General features: G+C 34.3%; 1 protein-coding gene across 4 annotated transcripts in view; it reads left to right on the top strand.

The window, feature by feature from the left end:
• LOC127719986 (monocarboxylate transporter 3-like) overlaps nucleotides 1–9636 on the top strand; it is a 34047-nt gene extending 24411 nt beyond the window's left edge. The window contains exons 2-5 of one of the 4 annotated variants that reach the window (XM_052226370.1): nucleotides 630–773; nucleotides 2526–3293; nucleotides 3777–3827; nucleotides 8304–9636. In XM_052226370.1, coding sequence (XP_052082330.1) covers nucleotides 630–773; nucleotides 2526–3293; nucleotides 3777–3827; nucleotides 8304–8425 — 1085 coding nt within the window. In that variant the 3' untranslated portion in view covers nucleotides 8426–9636. The other 3 variants (XM_052226369.1, XM_052226368.1, XM_052226371.1) reach the window with 3 other exon arrangements.
• Nucleotides 9637–18108: the final 8472 nt, after the last annotated feature.

Genomic DNA, 18108 nt, shown 5'->3' with positions numbered 1-18108 from the left:
TAGCTGTGTATTCGTCCACTCTATTGCTGTATATCAATACCCAATCAAACGGACGACCCTTTGAAAAAGCACATGCAAGGGCCCAGTTCGTTCAGAGGGTCTATCATACAACTGATCATGTACCTAGTTAAACGACCCCAGTAATTTCAGTTTGACGTGACTGTGAAATCATTCACCCCGCGCTGTCAAATTTGTGCGCGCTTAAACAAAACAAGAGACAGAGTTAAGAAAACCATATGCAAACGATACACATAACAAACATGTTTCTATGAATTTAGTTTTCCTTTATTAGCAGTAATTAGAAGGGTTCGTTATCTTAACTGGACGGTTGCGGATGTATTGATTACGTTAGGATATCTAATAAATAGGAAATTATCTCAATTAATCGGTGTTTGCTTAACCTCCAATGGTGAATATTTCATGCATTTTATTTAAGGACGAGAACCGACATACAAGAAATACAGAATGGTACAAATGTAGGTTCTACAAGTTGTTCGACGGGGATGAAGACTGGAGAATGTAAACTTGCTGCAAACGCAGCCTAGTTCATATTCCCATATTTCTGTTATATACGATATATCAATATTAATTACCTTGTTTGTTGCAATCCCTCATTGTTATGTTTTCAGGACCTATTGCCAGTGCCATCATCAACCGATTTAGTTGTAGAGTGGCTATGATACTAGGATCACTCATGTTATCAACAGGACTTGTCTTAACAGGGTTTGTAGAGGATATCAAATGGACATATCTTACATTTGGAATTCTTTCAGGTAAAAATAGTAACGTTCAAGATAAAAAGTATAAATAAAAATATTGAACTCCAAGGTAAATTAAAAAAAAATTCAAAAGGGGCAACTCATAAAACCTGACAAAATCAAATGTTAGAATAAATGAACTAACGGAACGAATGGATGACAAAAATTCGCAAGGACGATAGAAACACATCACAAATAAAAATTATGCGTTTCTCACCAAGAAACGATCGTCGTCTTTCTCAGCAATTATCATTCTATTCCTTGGAATGTATGCGATCACCTTAGCAACTTAAATTATTCTGAAAAATTGGAACCTGTATTCAAAAACGACATTAAACACTATAAAGAAGGAAAATTAACCGCGCTGAAGTTCGTTGCTTTTATCATAACATTGCAGAACAAAGGTTAGTAATGGAACGTAAAGGGAGTGTGACACATCAGCATTCAGGGGTCTTTTAAATCTTGGTACTTAATGGAACGTAAAGGAAATGTGACACATCAGCATTCAGGGGTCTTTTAAATCTTTGCTGTTTATAAAAGAGAATGTTGATTTAAATAACAATTAAACGAAACAAAAAAAAATCATTTTGACTTAAATATCAGAGTTCATATAAAACAAAACTCATCAAAGATATCAGGTTTATATATGTGTACGTCAGACGCGCGTTCGTCTACAAGAGTCATCAGTCCTGCTCGAATAAAAAAGGGTAACAGAATCTTTGCGTTTTCCAACTTGCCAATATTAACATAAATCATTAAACGTTTGGTATATGTATATCAACGTTGACCTAATTAGAACTATAAAAAGTAGGATTTAAAACTTGTTGATATTGCGAAACCAATTGGCACTCTCACACACCATTGTGACAATAATAACTGATTTGTTTTACTTCTATTTCGTTAAACGCTTTTCTGATCAAACGCACGAAACCATGCATTTGCGGCGTTTTTAACACCATAAAGTAATGACTGTAGCAGTTAAGTTTCAAATGTATGATTCGTTTGTCATTCATTTGTTAATTAGGGAATATATATTTACGCTTGTGTGTAAGATTTTATTACATTGACAACAATTTGTTTTCTAGGTATCACATGTAAATTACAAAGATAATTAAAAATAAATGTTATAACAAAAAATGAAAATTTTGTATCAAGGTTTTAATATTTGGAGCCTATTGGTGTCAATTAAGTATCAGAATGGACAACTGCAATTGCTTTGATATTAGGATACTATTATTGCTAGGACACATCATAATTGACATCCTCAAGTATTTCAAAGTGGATGAATATGAAACGTATACAATCACACCCGAAAGTACTATTGACTGCGAACGAATTTCAACAGAACTATAGCCAGCGTGCCGATCTACAGATTAAGAGCACATGTGCGGGCAAGCAAACATGTTCATTAGCAAATACATATGTTTGTTTGTCAAAGATGTTAAAAGTTAAAAAGCAATTTCATTTTTTCATTTAAGGATCATTTTAATGAAAAGGAGCCGAGGTGGCAGAATGGTCTTTATAGTCCATCTACTATACCACAAGCCTGTCAACACTGAAGTTGTTAGTTCGAACCCCGCAAGTTCTTATCAAATCTTAATTGACTAAGACGGTCAGTTTTCCTGCCGATCCAAGGTCTGTGATTCTCTCCGGGCACTCCGGTTTCCTCCACCAATAAAAACTGACCGCCATGATATATCAAATAGTGCAGAAAGTGACATTAACCACCATCAATCAATCAGTAATCTGAATATAATTGCTTTTCAGGAATAGGACTTGGGTTATGTTGCAATACAGGTTTGATAGTGATAGCGTTTAACTTTGAACAGAAACGTAACATGGCGTGTGGCATAGCTGTATCGGGTGGCGGAATTGGACCTTTCATTCTTACTCCTGTTTTCCAATTAATATACGAGAAATATAGTTATCCCGGATTTTTTCTACTATTAGGAGGCCTTGCATTGCAAAACTGTGTGTTCGGTGCCACATTTCGACCATCTAAAACAGAACTTGCAATGAAAACCGCAAATGCAAATCGTAAGGAAAGATTGTGTGATTCTGTGTCGTCTTATATGGAGATAGTTCGGAGTAAATCAATGTTTCCTGTATGTTTAGGATTCTTCCTGGCAAATATAAGCATTTCTCTACTCTATATACATTATCCTGAGTATTGTCTCCAGACAAAATCATCGAAAATGGAAGTGTCTATATTTTTATCAATAGCCGGTATATCTGGCTGTTTTACACGGATATTATTTGGTATGGCTAATAACAGCCATAACATTAATGAATTAATAATGCTATTTGGAGTGTTTAGTTTGTTAGGCTTAGGTACCATGATCTTTCCATTATTCAGTTCATATACAACGGCCAAAGTTATGTTTGCTTGCCTACTTGGCGGATATTCTGGTTGCTGTTGGACAGTTGTGAATACTATAGTTATAAAAATTTTAGGACATGAGAAACTCGCACATGGTGTTGGTTATCTCATGGTATATGTTGGAGTCGGAACATTCATAGGACCGCCACTTGCAGGTGATTTTTATTCTTTATATTTTTTCATACATATTTTTACTGCAACCGCGATTATATTTTAAAATATGTGCACTTTGCAGTCAGGCAAAATGATCTGACGAGTGTTTGACAGGCAGAATATTTTTGAAGAATGAGGATAGAAATTAACTAAAGCGCCCTTTGACTGCATAGTAGTGTAATCCTTATTTGATATATAATATTGATTAAATTTAAACTTTGAATTGAAGTAACTTGAAAGATTTAGTAGGACTTTTATGAATGAATACTGCTCCAAGACGATTATGACTGATCTATTACATCCTTTTTCTTTTTCGACTTTTCGTACTCTTACATGGCTTTCTAAACCTCTGGTCTCGTGCTTGCCTAGTAATATAAATATAGAAACACTGCCGACTGATTTTGGAATGAAATGTAAATATAATATTTTAAAAGACAATAATAGATATTTTATATGGATAATAATAATCCGTTTTTATTTGTTAGGATTTATCATTAATTATGGTGGTACTTATGGAGATTCCTTCACAGTAGCAGGTATGCATAACTTTAAACTTTAAATGATATCAAAGAAAAATAACACTTTATTTGAATCTTTTTGATACAACTGGGAATATTCATAATCACAACCAAATGATAAGCACAACAAAAGCATGCGGTAGTTCTGAAGGTGTCAAAAATGTGAAAACAAAGATTCTAGTGTAAAAAAATCTTTTCGACGGTCTTTTTATAAATTCAGAGAATGCAACGAGATGTGAATGTGATTAACAAAACCATAAATAAAAATTACCAATCACTTGTAAATATCTCAATTGTACGGTTATTGATGACTCAGTTATCGATTGAAACCCTTTAAGAGTTGCATAAGATAATGACACATTGCTTTTAATCAAGGTCTACAGTGAAGTTTCGTCAAATGGTGGACTGCTTGCATTCACAGTAGACATAACACAGTTGTCATCGATGACCATATTCTATAATTTTAACGTGTATTGAGTACGTGATATTTTTTGAGCTCTCGAATTTTTAAGTTTTTTAATTGTTTTTTGCTATTTGTCGTCTTTATGTGTTTTTTCCATGTAGTGGTCTATTTTTATTGGACTTATGGTTTTCGCTTGCCCTCTTATTATCTACTCTTTTATTTTAATCAGCAGAAAGTAGAGAAAAGTGTTCGTACTATTAGATTGTCATAAGTGAAAGAGAACAATCTTTTCATTCGGAACAGGTATGAACTCTGAGTAATAAGGCTTCTGACTAGTCACACAAAAGCTTTTTTAATTTTTTAGTCCTTACAAAATCAGACAATTTAGCACAACATGTAGCTTGAAATACTTAATAATATTTAAGAAAATTGCATGATGTCAACTATTTAAGAAAATTGCATGATGTCAACTTTTTAAGAAAATTGCATGATGTCAACTATTTAAGAAAATTGCATGATGTCAACTATTTAAGAAAATTGCATGCTGTCAACAACACTTTGTCAAAGAATGAACAACATCATTATTCCTTTAATCTAAACCCAATCTTTCTTAAGATATAACAAAAGACAGTCACTACACGTAACTGAGGTAGTACTACATTTTATTAGTTTGTTTCCTATTGTTTACTGTCCCTTATAGACACAACATAACACCTACCAATCGAGTTACACAGACATGTATAGAATGGCGGCTTTCCCCTCGATTTAAGATCAAGTCAAATACACTTTTCTATTGTCTACTTGCTGACTTATAAAGAACATGTCGACTTTCATTTAATAGACATTTTTAAAACATTTACCTCAATTAATTATTTTTCATATGTTCACGTGGTGACATACTCTTGGTGAACAGGGCAAGATGACATAAGAAAAGTCAGAAAAATGAGAAAATAATTACAACTCTAATTGCGGGATGTTTACTTTCCCTAATAACACAAGTAAACTTTATTCAAGTCAGAGAAATGAAGTGTCAAAAGTATACACAATCAAGCTGACTTGTCGACATACAATACATCTTGTCGCATTGTTGCAAGTCAACAGAATGGAAAAATAACTCAACAACTCGTGACTATTATACGCTTCCCACTGTGACGCTTCCATAGTGTACAGATAAGGACTTGCGAAAAGTGGATCTATTTTAACCAAAAATAAATTCGTATTTCAAACTTGTGTACAGTAAAGGACAGAATATCGCCGCAGTCACTCTCTTATTTATATGTGATGTCAATTGGTCTACGGTTTTTTTAGGCAGTAAAGCTGCTAATATGCTACCACCCTAGATTTGTGTTCTTCCCACTTAATGGTGTAAAAATTGCTATTGTTATTATCTAGCTGGCTAATATGTTATTAATAACTAATTGGGCACTTTTTTCATACTTTCAATTCTTGAATACAAAAAATATGACCAAAAAAACCTTAAATGATCATCGAACTACCCAAAACTTTTGAAGTTGCACGTAGGAAGTAGTGCTCAATAGAAATCCGTACGTAGTTTATCATCCCATGTGCTTTTGGCTAAGATGTCAAAGAACAATTGTATGAAATATTTCATCGCCGAAAATCTCTAATTACAAGTCGTTTACATTTCCCAAATGGCCAAAGGCGCAGGAATATTGTTCATGTACACCAAATCTCTATGATAGAGGAAATAAAGTTATATGTAGTAGTCTAAGTTGGCGGTAATTTTAACTTACACAAAACGTAAGGTAAAAATTCTGATGTTTTAAAGTAAGTTTTGTTAATAATGATGTTCTTTTCGTTTAAGAAGATTGTGATTATTTTATTTATTTCTATTAAATGTATGAACATTTGAATTCCTTTAATTTATTATATTATCCCGTTTATCACTGACCTTGACAGTTGTTGTTTTTATGAATGTTGTTTTTATGAGTGAAAAAGATCCGAAAATCGACGTTGATGGGATGTTTTAAGATGTGGACAACTCGTCCCCGAGACAAGTCGGACCGAGTCCACTCTGACCGTCTTAGAAGACAACTCGGACCGCTTGTCAGATTTACTTAGGTTTCATAAAATGTTAGACTAACATGTCTAGCGGAGTTCAATCTTTCGTTTGTGCATTGGGGTCTATTTAGGGGTATTTTGAGGGGCCTAAATAAGGGAGGGGTATACTATAGAACACTATGGGATTTTATTTTTTTCAATTTTCAAATGACTATTACTTGAAAACAGTAAGTGATAGACACACACAATCTTCAGTAATGATGATAGGACAATAGAACAAATCAAATCAAATATAGGGGGAGTCCCCTGGGGTCAACCACATCCCCTTCTGTTAAGAACTTGTTAACGGTTGAGATCCCCACCCCTAAACCATACATTGTCTTGTATGGTACAATAAAACAAATAAAATGAAATATAGGAGGAGTCCACAGGGAGTCAACCCCCCCCCCCCCTGTTTGAGAACTTGTAAATGGTCGAGATCCCCACCCCTAAACCATACATATTCTTGTATGATACAATAAAACAAATAAAATGAAATATAGGGGGTCCACGGGGGTCAACCCCACCCCCTCCTGTGTGAGAATTTGTTAACGGTCGAAATCCCCACCCCTTAACCATACATATTCTTGTATGGAACAATAAAACAAATAAAATTAAATATTGGGGAGCTCCTGGGGGGTTCACTAAATTCCTCTTGTTTGAGAACTTGTAAACGGTTGAGATCCCCACCCCAACACCATATATATTCTTGTATGAGACAATAAAACAAATAAAATAAAATATAGGGGATTATAAGTCCATGGGGGACACCCCAGCCCTCTTCTTTTTGAAAATTTGCAAACGGTCGAGATCCCCACCCGGAAACCATATATATAATTATTCTTGTATGGGACATTAAAACAAATCAAATGAAATAAAGGGAGAGTCCCCTGGGGATCAACCCCCACCTTTTGAGAACTTGAAAACGGTCCAGATCCCCACCCCTAAACCATATATATTCCTGCTCGTCAACTTAAGAATGTTTGAATGACATACAGGTTCAATCTCCTAGGCGTCACATATGCATATCACTTTACTTGACCAAACCAATTTGTAGGCGACCATGGGAATTATAGGAGCTTTGTTTGGGAGACTTCGTAACAGTATCCTGTTACAATTATTTCTTGTTTATTATAGAATTTAATTGATGCAAGAAATAAGTCTAGGTTGAACTTACTTTAATTATTTTTTGAGTTATTTCTGGGCCTATAATTTTTTTTATTTAAGGCTCATTTTAAAGGAAACATATTTAAGATAAATTAGAAATAACTTTTGAAAATGGTAGGATTGGATAGCGGAAACATTAAGGTACAAACATTTTTTTAACTTGAAATAGCTGAGATAAATAATTAAACAAATTCGTCCACAATATTCATCTTAACTTAAGCTTCTGCCACGTTTGCCTTGGGGTTTTTTAATCAACTGCCTATAGCGCCCTTGGTGCTTTGATTTTATTACAAACTCTGTTCAAAATCTCAATTTTACATCGAATTAAAGAACCTTTGTGAGCACGCTCACATATCCCATGCCTCCACAGACTCATGACTCCTACAAAAGTCAACTGATAACAATTTCTTGTTGATATGCACATTTACATATTATGTCCTCATTAACTACAAAGTTTCATGAAATTCTGTTGTGTGGTTTCAGAAGAGTTGAGATGACAAACTGTTGCAGTAGTCAAAATTCTAAGCTCAAAGGGGCATACCTCCTAGAACAAAATTGAATCTTAATCTCCTGTTGATATGCGCATCTCCATAGTTTCATGAAATTCGATTGTGTGGTTTCAGAGAAGTTGAGAGAACAAACTGTTGCAGTAGTATATTTAGGCCAAAATTCCAAGTTCAAAGGGCATAACGCCTAGAAAAATATTTGAATCATAATTTTCTGTCGATATGCACATCTACATAGAATGTCCTTATTATCTACAAAGTTCCACAATATTCTGTTGTGTGGTTTCATAGGAGTTGGATGACAAACTGTTGCAGTAGTATATTTAGGCCAAAATTATAATTGTTTATGTATTTCAGGTACTTTACTAATTATGGGAGCATTGAGTTGCCTTTGTAGTACAATGTGTCAAAGAGCAGTGGACACCAAAGCAGATATTGATGACCTTGAAATAACTGTAACAGCTGATGAACATAAATAAATTATTTTCATTAATAATAGAACAGAAGAAAATGATATTTTTTTTATTGAAGAAATAAAAAGTATGAACATCAATATAGGGTTTATAAACAAACAGTAAAACATATTATAGAATTACATAACAAAGAATAATTTAATGCTCTTTCTGATTGTATACGAACTCATTTAATTTAAACTGACATAGCCATATACTAAATGGTTGTCGTCTTCCTTACTTGTTACGATGATTTTTCACGAGACAATACCTTTAGTTAAGAAACTTCCAGTTTCAATTTTCAATTGGAGAGCCATTAACCAAAAATCGTTATTTTAAGACTACATATTTTTTTAAATAAAATTTTATTTAATTTACTAGTATGCAATAAAAAAGAATCAACAATAGGGATTAACAGGTTGGCTTAGAGTTCTACTAATGCAAGAAACTCCTAACATGAATTTATTGTATAACCTTTTTTTTAATATTTAACTTTAAATAAATTAAAAATCTCAATATGGAAATTATTACAGTTTATTATTCCAACAAAAAAGATTTTATTACAATGGAAAATAACACACCTAATATGTGTAATTTTTGTAACCTAGAAGAAAACACCTAATCATTAGATACAAAATCACAGAAAAGTATTACTCAATATCTGTTTTAATTACAATGCCTATTTTTTTCTATATATATATATATATATCATATTATGTGTTTGAGCAGAAAAAGAAAAAGAAAAAAACAAACAAATGTCTACAGATTTTTGTGTAAATTAATAGAATAAAAGAGTAGACACCACTATTATTAGACATAAGGTAACAAATCCAATGTTATTAACTATTAAAAGGAACATAAGCAATGGCTAATCTTAGTAGTGTTATTTTAGTACTCTCTGAACAAAAATTTATATGTCAGCTGATTATTCCCTGGGTAGTCAGTGGAATTTAACAGGGTACGTCAAGAGAAGCTTGGAATCTTGATGGTTTTTGTAACAAGCACGATTTCATGAATACTAATATAGTGTTGTTAAAAAACATTTAATGACTTAAAGTTTTATGTTCAGAAGTTTTAAGTTTCAATTTAAAAGGGAAATCCAGGAATTGTGTATGTACTGATAAACAAAATGTTAATGAATGTTATTGAATATATAAGAGGGTCTGGATGGGGGTCCTTCATTTCTGTATTCTTTAAGTTTTTAGCCCATTATTCTCTATTTTGTAAAACCCCATCCATACCCTTTTTTATAAAATTTACAATATTTTGGTTTTCAGGAAATCACTACTCAAATTAAGAGATTGTTCAGATTATACAGGTTGTTCCTTACAGTTTGTACCTCTACTTACAGGTACAGGTACACATAAAATCTCTTTGTGTTTACATAGAAATGCGTTTTGTATATAAAAATAAACTGTTAACACAGAGATATGTCTCGCCTTTTTGATATTTTGATAGTAAAATGCAAATGTTGTAATAAAACAAGAGGCTCTCAAGAGCCTGAATCGCTCACCTGTAATGTTTGCTTAAATCTTTCATCAATGAGTATTTTTGCTTTTCAATATATATTAATTTAAGCCATGGCGGCCATGTTTTTTGGCGAAACAGAAAATAAAACACAAACTTTTTTCTAGATACCCTAAGGATCATTGAGTTTAAGTTTGGTTGGAATTGGTTCAGTAGTTTCAGAGAAGAAGATGTTTGAAATAGTTTACACCGGACGGACGACGACGACGGACGACGACGATCGCCAGGTGATGGCAAAAGCTCACATTTCCTCTGGAAAGGTGAGCTAAAAAAACAATACAGGGCTAAACAATCTCCATGGAAATGAGATGTGCCAACGCTAATACCTATACCAAATATCATAGACCTACCACAAGTGGTTCCCCATAAACTGACCTAATCACAAACAAATACATGTAAACTAAGCAAAGTTTAAAAGTCAAAAGACCTTGACTGAGAGGACGGGGCCAAACAATCTCCATGGAAATGAAATGTGCCAATGCTGATACAACTGCATACCAAATACCGTTGATCTACCACTAGTGGTTCCCCATAAACTGATCTAATCACAAACTAATACATTGTTGATGCAGACACCGGAAACAACCGTTACCTTTGTCTCGCTTTTTGACTTCGTCAACTACAGGGGCGGATCTAGAACCTCGATGTCTGGGGTGAGGGGGGGGGGGGGGAGAGGGGCATCAAAAAACCAAAATTAAGGATTTGTTTAGATATGTATATATGCGAGTGTGGGTGGTGGTGATGTCATGTATTGGATGATGGTGGTCGCGGAAGGGGTGGGGTGGGGTGTCGGGTCTTCCTTTCTATATCTTTTCATTATTTTTAGGTCCATTTCTTTCTTCTCTTTTATTTGCTGCCAATTGTCCTGCATTCTTTATAGTTCATCACACCTTTAATCTGTTTTCTATATATATATATATTTGGGCCAATTTTTGTAGTCTTTACTTTTTGACCATTATTCTCTAATCTGTAAACCCCATTCATATCATCATTCACGGTAAACCATTCATACCCTTATTCACGGTAACCTATTCATACCCTCATACATGGAAATTGAAACAAGAAAAAATATACACATATTACTGTACTATAAGTAGGTTTCTAAAATATAATATCATTTTATTAATGATTATAGTTGAGCAGCTTACCACAAAAATCATGGAAATGGTGATACAAGCATGAAATTTTGTCAGAACATGCCTTAAGGTGTATTTATTCATATTAAGGGGGTAGCCACGAAAAAAATTCATCCGATCATGGCGACCATCTTTGATTTTCAAAATGGCGTCCATCCAGGTAAAACACATCAAATGTATGTTCCCTTTTGCATACATATTGCTTGTATTTCATACAAAATGTTACTAGGTTGAGTGAATGAAAGTTTATTTGTCTGATTGTGGTATTAAAACATCACTTCCGGTCAAATATCGGTCGATAACTCACTTCCGGTTTTATAAATATCTTACATTTGACCCAAACTACCACACGCCAATGTTTAAATCATAGTACTTTGATAGTTATTTATTTGAATCATCGTTTGGGATTCGTCTTCTGACCTTATTCATAATTAATTCTTAATGTTTAGTCTTTGGAGTCCTTAACCATTCCTTGGCATCCGTCCATTGTGATGTTGCATGACTTTGTCAAATGTCATTCATTACCATTCATTACTTAATGTTCATCACGTATCACTAGAAGTCTTTCAGAGAGTGATTTATTTGTACTTCCAGGGCACACTGGTATAAATCACTGCCGGTAATCTCGGCATGGGGTCAGTATCAGCTTTATAAGATTAAAGTGCTCCCAAATACTCCATGATTGCTCCAATTATTAAGTCATGGAGTCGAACCTGAATCGACAGGATGTGCTAACACGGGAAGAAACCGAGCCAAGGAGGAGGGGCTTATTCGGGAGTTAAATGGTACTGGATGAACGATCGGGTTGAATGAAGGCAAACTTTTAATTGTGTTAACCGAATTCAGTTCTATCCCATACAACAAAGTGCTAAACAGGTGGTAAAAGTATAACCCCTCGGCCTAAATATCAGAAGTGTTAAGATATTTTACTCAGACAATATTTGCGTTATTGTTTTATCGTTACATTGTTGATCACTGTAGTTTATTCATATAATAGTTGATTTTTGAAATGGCGAAAAGAATTCGCATGTCAGCTTCCTCAACAGACAGTTGGGAAACAGATTGGAAAAAAATGTTGTTTGTCTTAGGAAGACACAACGTACCCTATGAATCAGGTGAAGGATATAAAATGTAAATGCATTACCTATCTCTCTAGATATTCGGAGTTTGAACGACGGAGAGAGTATAGAAAGCACAATGAAAAAGAAAAATGCTAAGTACCATTATTTATGCAGAATAAATTTTAACAATACAAATTTTTAGAGAGCTCAGAAACGCCATATGTCATCAATACCATCTGGAAGTTCGAGTGCAAGCAAGACCCCTAAACTCCATAGAAGTACTCCTCGCTCGAAAGACCAACAACAAGATCCCGTTGAAAATGCGTACGGTTGCCTATAATTGCATACATCCACTTCATTTGAACATTGGTGGATAGTTGTCTCATTGGCTATCATACCACATCTCCTTATTTTTAAATCAATGTTTCATTTGTGATAAAGAGTCGCCTTTATTCGCTTAAAGAGAGGCAATGACAATGAAACTGAACAAACAATTAGTGGAATGTGCAACAGTGCTACAGGATCGATAAACAGTTGTTGGCAAAACTAAGTAGTGGTTATGTCATAGCACAAGAAATGAAGTATCACCCGTCTTGTCTCGCAACTGTATACCCCAGAAACAGAGCAAAGAAGAGTCAAAGAGAGGCCGAAAGCAATTGTACTCAGGATGAAAATATGATGAAAGAAACTGCATTAGCTAAGCTGGTAACATACATCTTTGAAACTCAAAGAAATTCTTAAGAGTCAGTGGTGTTTCGATTAGCAGACATGCCAAACTTATACAAAGAAAGATTGACAGAACTTCGTTCTTCTTTTGCACAGGTACAATCTACGCACCTGAAGGACAAGCTTTTGCAGAAGATGCCAGAACTAGAAGCACACACAAAAGGCAGAGATGTCCTTTTGATTTTTGAAAAAGATATAGGACCAGCTATCGCGTTTGCTTGTGAATACATTGACACCATGCATATGGAAAAGACGGCCGAAATGATTCGCTGCCAGTTAGCTAATAAGAAGACAACATTTTCTGGATCCTTGGTCTCTCAAGATATCGATGACAGCTTACCACCTCCTTTGTTACAGTTGGTGAAAATGATAGAGCATGGTCCTGATATCAAATCGCAGTTCTACAACGTTTCTACAAAGTCCGACTTAGCTCTGGCCCAACTGTTAATGTTTAAATACCATTCAAACACCCAGAAAGTTCCAGTCCAACACAGACATTCAGCTTATCGTGAGACAGAATTTTGTGCGTAACTTGACTGTTACTCTTTGCAAAAACCAGGAAGAGACAGCTTATAGATACATTATTTCAACATGGGTATGCATCTCGTATGATCGGGTACTGGAAATATCAACTCAATTAGGTGAAGCTGTAATTGAACGTTATTTGAATGAGGGTGTGGTTTGTCCGCTTTTATTAAACGGCAAAGTGTTTACCACAGCTGCGGTCGACAACATAGACCACAAACCAAGCTCAACAACATCGAAATCATCTTTTCATGGGACCGGAATCTCTATTTTTCAACATCCAATGAAAGAAACTGTTGGTGTTGGAAGGGATCAAATAATGTTACCTACAAGTAAACCAAAGTCTAAAAAGGCACCTGAACTCCCTGATGCTTACATGAATATGAAACCTGCATATTTTAAAACAAAGCCAGAACCCCTTATTCTGTCCGGGGATGTAACTGGCATTCTAAACCATGACTATCTATTCATGAGTTTACAGAATGGTATGAGTGGTTAAATACGGTTAGGTTGTCGGGTGAATTTATTACATCAGAAAATATATCATGGTCATTATTTTATTTTTCAGAGAAGCAAGGACCGACTGTTGAAATGAGTCTTGCTTGCTAAATGCCATTATTTCAGAAACAGGCTCACTCAGTTGCTACCATAAAACATTCGATGGATATGGTCAGAGATGTTGTGTCAACAGTAAGACTACAAAAGCTTGGTCGAGATTCCTTAGAGTGGACGAAAAACAAGACGGAATTGTTTTAATTTCCTTGCCGATAAAATTTGCTCGATTCCATCTGACAAAATGATTTTTGTGACAAAAGGCGAATATGTTATGACAAATTCTTATGACCATGATAGTCTCAGTCCTTGTACTCACAAGGAAGTAGACAGACACAAGGATATTTGTTCATATCAAAAGTACAGCTGAAAGGGGATGTAAGTCGACACTGATAATCAGCCCAGACACTGATGTGGTGGTTTTGGCAGTGTCTCTTTTGAAGACACTACGAGTAGAAAAACTTAGGGTTGCATTTGGAAATTGATCATGCTCTTGGTCCTAAATCACAAGCTTTGCCATTTTTTCATGCTTTCACTGGATGTGACACTGTCTCCGCTTGCCATGGAAAGGGAAAGAAGTCGACATAGCAGACGTGGAAAATATTTGATGACGTAACCGAGGTGTTTTGGGCGATTGAGTATAAAAACCTGCATTGGTCAGTGAAGCTGATATGGAGTTTAAAGAGGCATTTGTTGTAGTTATGTACGACAGAACTACAACAACATCTGACATCAATGAATCCAGGCTTGAATTGTTTGCACGTAAACAAAGGCAGTATGACACAATTCCGCTCACCAGAGTTGCACTACTCGAGCACACCAAACGATCTGCATATCAAGGTGGTCATGTACGGGGACAGGCAGTCACACATGAACAACATCTACCTAGTTCGGGCGATTGGGGATGTATTAAGGAGACTGCAGATGGTTATGGATTCCGAATTGGACACAATTAACAGCCATTGCAGCATCTTGCCAGGAGTCACACAAATGTGGATGCAAGAAAACTTGTTCTGGTAGATACAACTGTTATAAAGCTGGTTTGACCTGTACAACATTGTGTTCCTGTAGCTGTTAGTACGAAATACATCGGAAAATATCGTAAAATAATACATTAATCGACCTTCCTGCATATCTTAAATAATTACCTATCTATCAAACGGATATTTTTATCGAATATCCTTACCCCCATTATTTCACTCGATTGTATGAACTTTTACCACCTTAACCTGAAGTGGCGATTTATTTTTACAAATCCTGTCTGTTTGACATATTTTCATGTTATTTTGTTGTATTTCAAATAGTTTTCATCACCTATATCACGTTAAAAAAGGAGTGGATTTGTTTTCAACCTCCACTATAGAGTAAAATGATGTCAAATTTAGATTCAAATGGCCGCCGCTAAAAAAATCAAAATATCTTGGCTACCCCTCTAATATGCTAAAGTAAACCCTAAAGCATGTATGTGCCAAATCCTATACTTGTATCACCATTTGCATGATTTTGTCAAATTTCGGTACTAAGCTGCCCCACTTATATAAGACACAGACCATTCATGTTTTGTGGAAAGGAGGTGGGGGTAAAGACAAATCGTTGGTTTCCATAAAAAAAAATTAGGGGAAAAGAAACACGACATTCAGTTTCAGAATAAAGAAATTACACAAAGGTGTCAATATTTACACACCTATTGATAAGTTGTCATAAATCATGCATGATGAAGCTGGGGTTAATTAACGACCAATTTAGGAAGCTGTGTCTTGATTTTCTATCTTGATATCTAGATAAAGAGATACAGTAGCAATAAAACTATGTTAGAAATTGTTTTGGTGAGCCAGACTGGGGGGGAGGGCATGTGCCCCCTGTGCCCCCCGGTCAATCGATGAGACAATAAGGAGAGGATGTGTTATTGCCAATGAGACAACTATTCACCAGATACCAAAGGACATAGAAGAACATATATGAAGGTACCAGTTTTAATCAAGTGTTCCTGTGCCTCTGTTTTATTAGAAAAACGTTAAAAAAATGTTATAGAAATGTAAGAATTATACAACTTTAATACAAATAAGATTAAGGAGAATAATCTCTAATTTATACGAAAATAATTCAGATATAATTTGCATATCTACATATACTTGAACGTGATTGGTGCATTAGAATTTTTTTTCTTGGCTTACGCTTCAATTGCCAAATATATACTTTCATATCTCATGTAAACACTATGTTGATTTTACGATGATATATTCGAGTGCGATAAACATGAATGGAATCATGGAGTTTCAAGAAAATTTGATATTGAAAGAAAAAAAAAATTTGGTTGAAAATTAAAGACATTTTTCTACAGGTTATTAATGTGCAAACTGCGGATGATTAACTGGCAAACTAAGTTTAATGATTTTCTATCAAAGGATACCATGGTCATGTTCTGAATTTTGAACTTTGCTCTATATCGCTACTCCGCAGAAACCGTTAAAGTTATCAACAGAATATATTTGTCTATTTGTATATACAAGTTACAACTTGCTGCAAAGGCAATACATTTGGGTTGAAATGCTTTTTTATTACCAGTCCAGTAGTCAGCACTTTTGACAGTGTTAAGTGACATGAATTATCATTGATTTGGTCATAATTATAAATTTAGTTTACAAAACATTAAATTTTCGAAATACAAAGGATTTTCTACCCCAGAAATAGACTACCTTAGCTGTATTTGGCAAAACCTTTTTGAAATTTTTCTTTTTTAAACGAAACTTGCGTCTACTGTTCACATTATCATCCGGATATCTATGATTTTTTTTTTTTTTCTTCACTTAAATATTCAAAATGAACTGTTTGGTAGCATATCTTCTTAATCATACATATTAGACTTGGCCGGGCCTTTTGGTTTGAGATCCTTGATACTTGACCTTGAAATTAAGGTCAGGATCAAAGGTTGATTTGATGTTCTAGATTAAGACTATGCTATAACTTCATACTGTTTCATAATAAAGCCACAACGTTTTTTGTATTAGGTTGCATTACATATGACTTTGAAAAAGTAAACCCGAAGTAGCCATTTTTACAATAATTGCATATTAATGTACATAGAAACCATATATTTTTCAAATCAGCGGGAAGTAACTCATCATATGAACCAGCAGTGGAATTTTGTAGACTGGAAGGAGCACATTATCTCCCTTATTTGAAGCAAAAGTATATAGAAAAAATATAGTTTTTGACTTAGCGTAATGTAAGCTATATATGACCTCAATATTATTGTTTCATTTCATTTGTAGGTATTAGAAAATCAATGATAGTCCTTTTACTCCAAATAATTAGTTGCAATAGATTACAGTACAATATTCAAATAATTGATTACTAATAAGAACACATGTACCATATATACACTCTCATTAAATAAAGTTACTTTGGAAACTTTTATTAATTATGATGTCATACTTAAAGGGGCATTCGCTGTAAAGTTCTTGTTCACCCATTTGACTCAAATTCTTATAATTGATCATATGCCAAAACTTATTTCAAAATTACAAAAAAAAATTAAGAAACCAATAACAATGCATGGACTCATTAAAATGTATTAGCATTTCCTGTGTATTTAAGATAAGACCCTATCTGATTAACTATAGAGAAAACCTCTGAAGAATGCAGGTGTTCATATGACCCTACATGGACTTAAAACATAAATACACAAACATGTGCAATTGTAAACCATGACCAGTTTTTCTAGGTTTGTTTAATTTATGTTGTAGATTAAAAAAATTGTAAATCATTTTTTACCTGCATGAGACTTACGTTTCGTGGGCAGAATCAGTCAGAGTAATGGTTCTTCCCAGTGACTTCTTTTTTTTATTTTTCAATAACTGAACATTCTAAGCACATGTGTGACCAATCTCCAGCTATGGGTAAAATTGAAGGTAGCATTACATATGACTTTGAAAAAGTAAAACGGAAGTAGCCATTTTCTGGATTCAAATGAGGTTTAATTACTGGCTTGCAAACCAATAATACATCAGTGATGTTTTTGAGCTTATTTCAACAAATTAAATTAAACTGACTGCTTACAGCAAAATTTATTTGAAATTCAGCTTTTATAAATGTTTGAGACAAACAAAATACCATACTTTAATTTCTTGCCTAAATCATAGCCAACACCTCTTTTAAGGTATCTGAATTTAGTACACCAGGG

Source organism: Mytilus californianus, unplaced genomic scaffold (genome assembly GCF_021869535.1).
Source record: "Mytilus californianus isolate M0D057914Y unplaced genomic scaffold, xbMytCali1.0.p SCAF_11, whole genome shotgun sequence".
Lineage (NCBI taxonomy): Eukaryota > Metazoa > Mollusca > Bivalvia > Mytilida > Mytilidae > Mytilus > Mytilus californianus.
The sequence above is the reverse complement of the archived record's forward strand: the minus strand, read 5'-3'. Positions and strand labels throughout refer to the sequence as shown.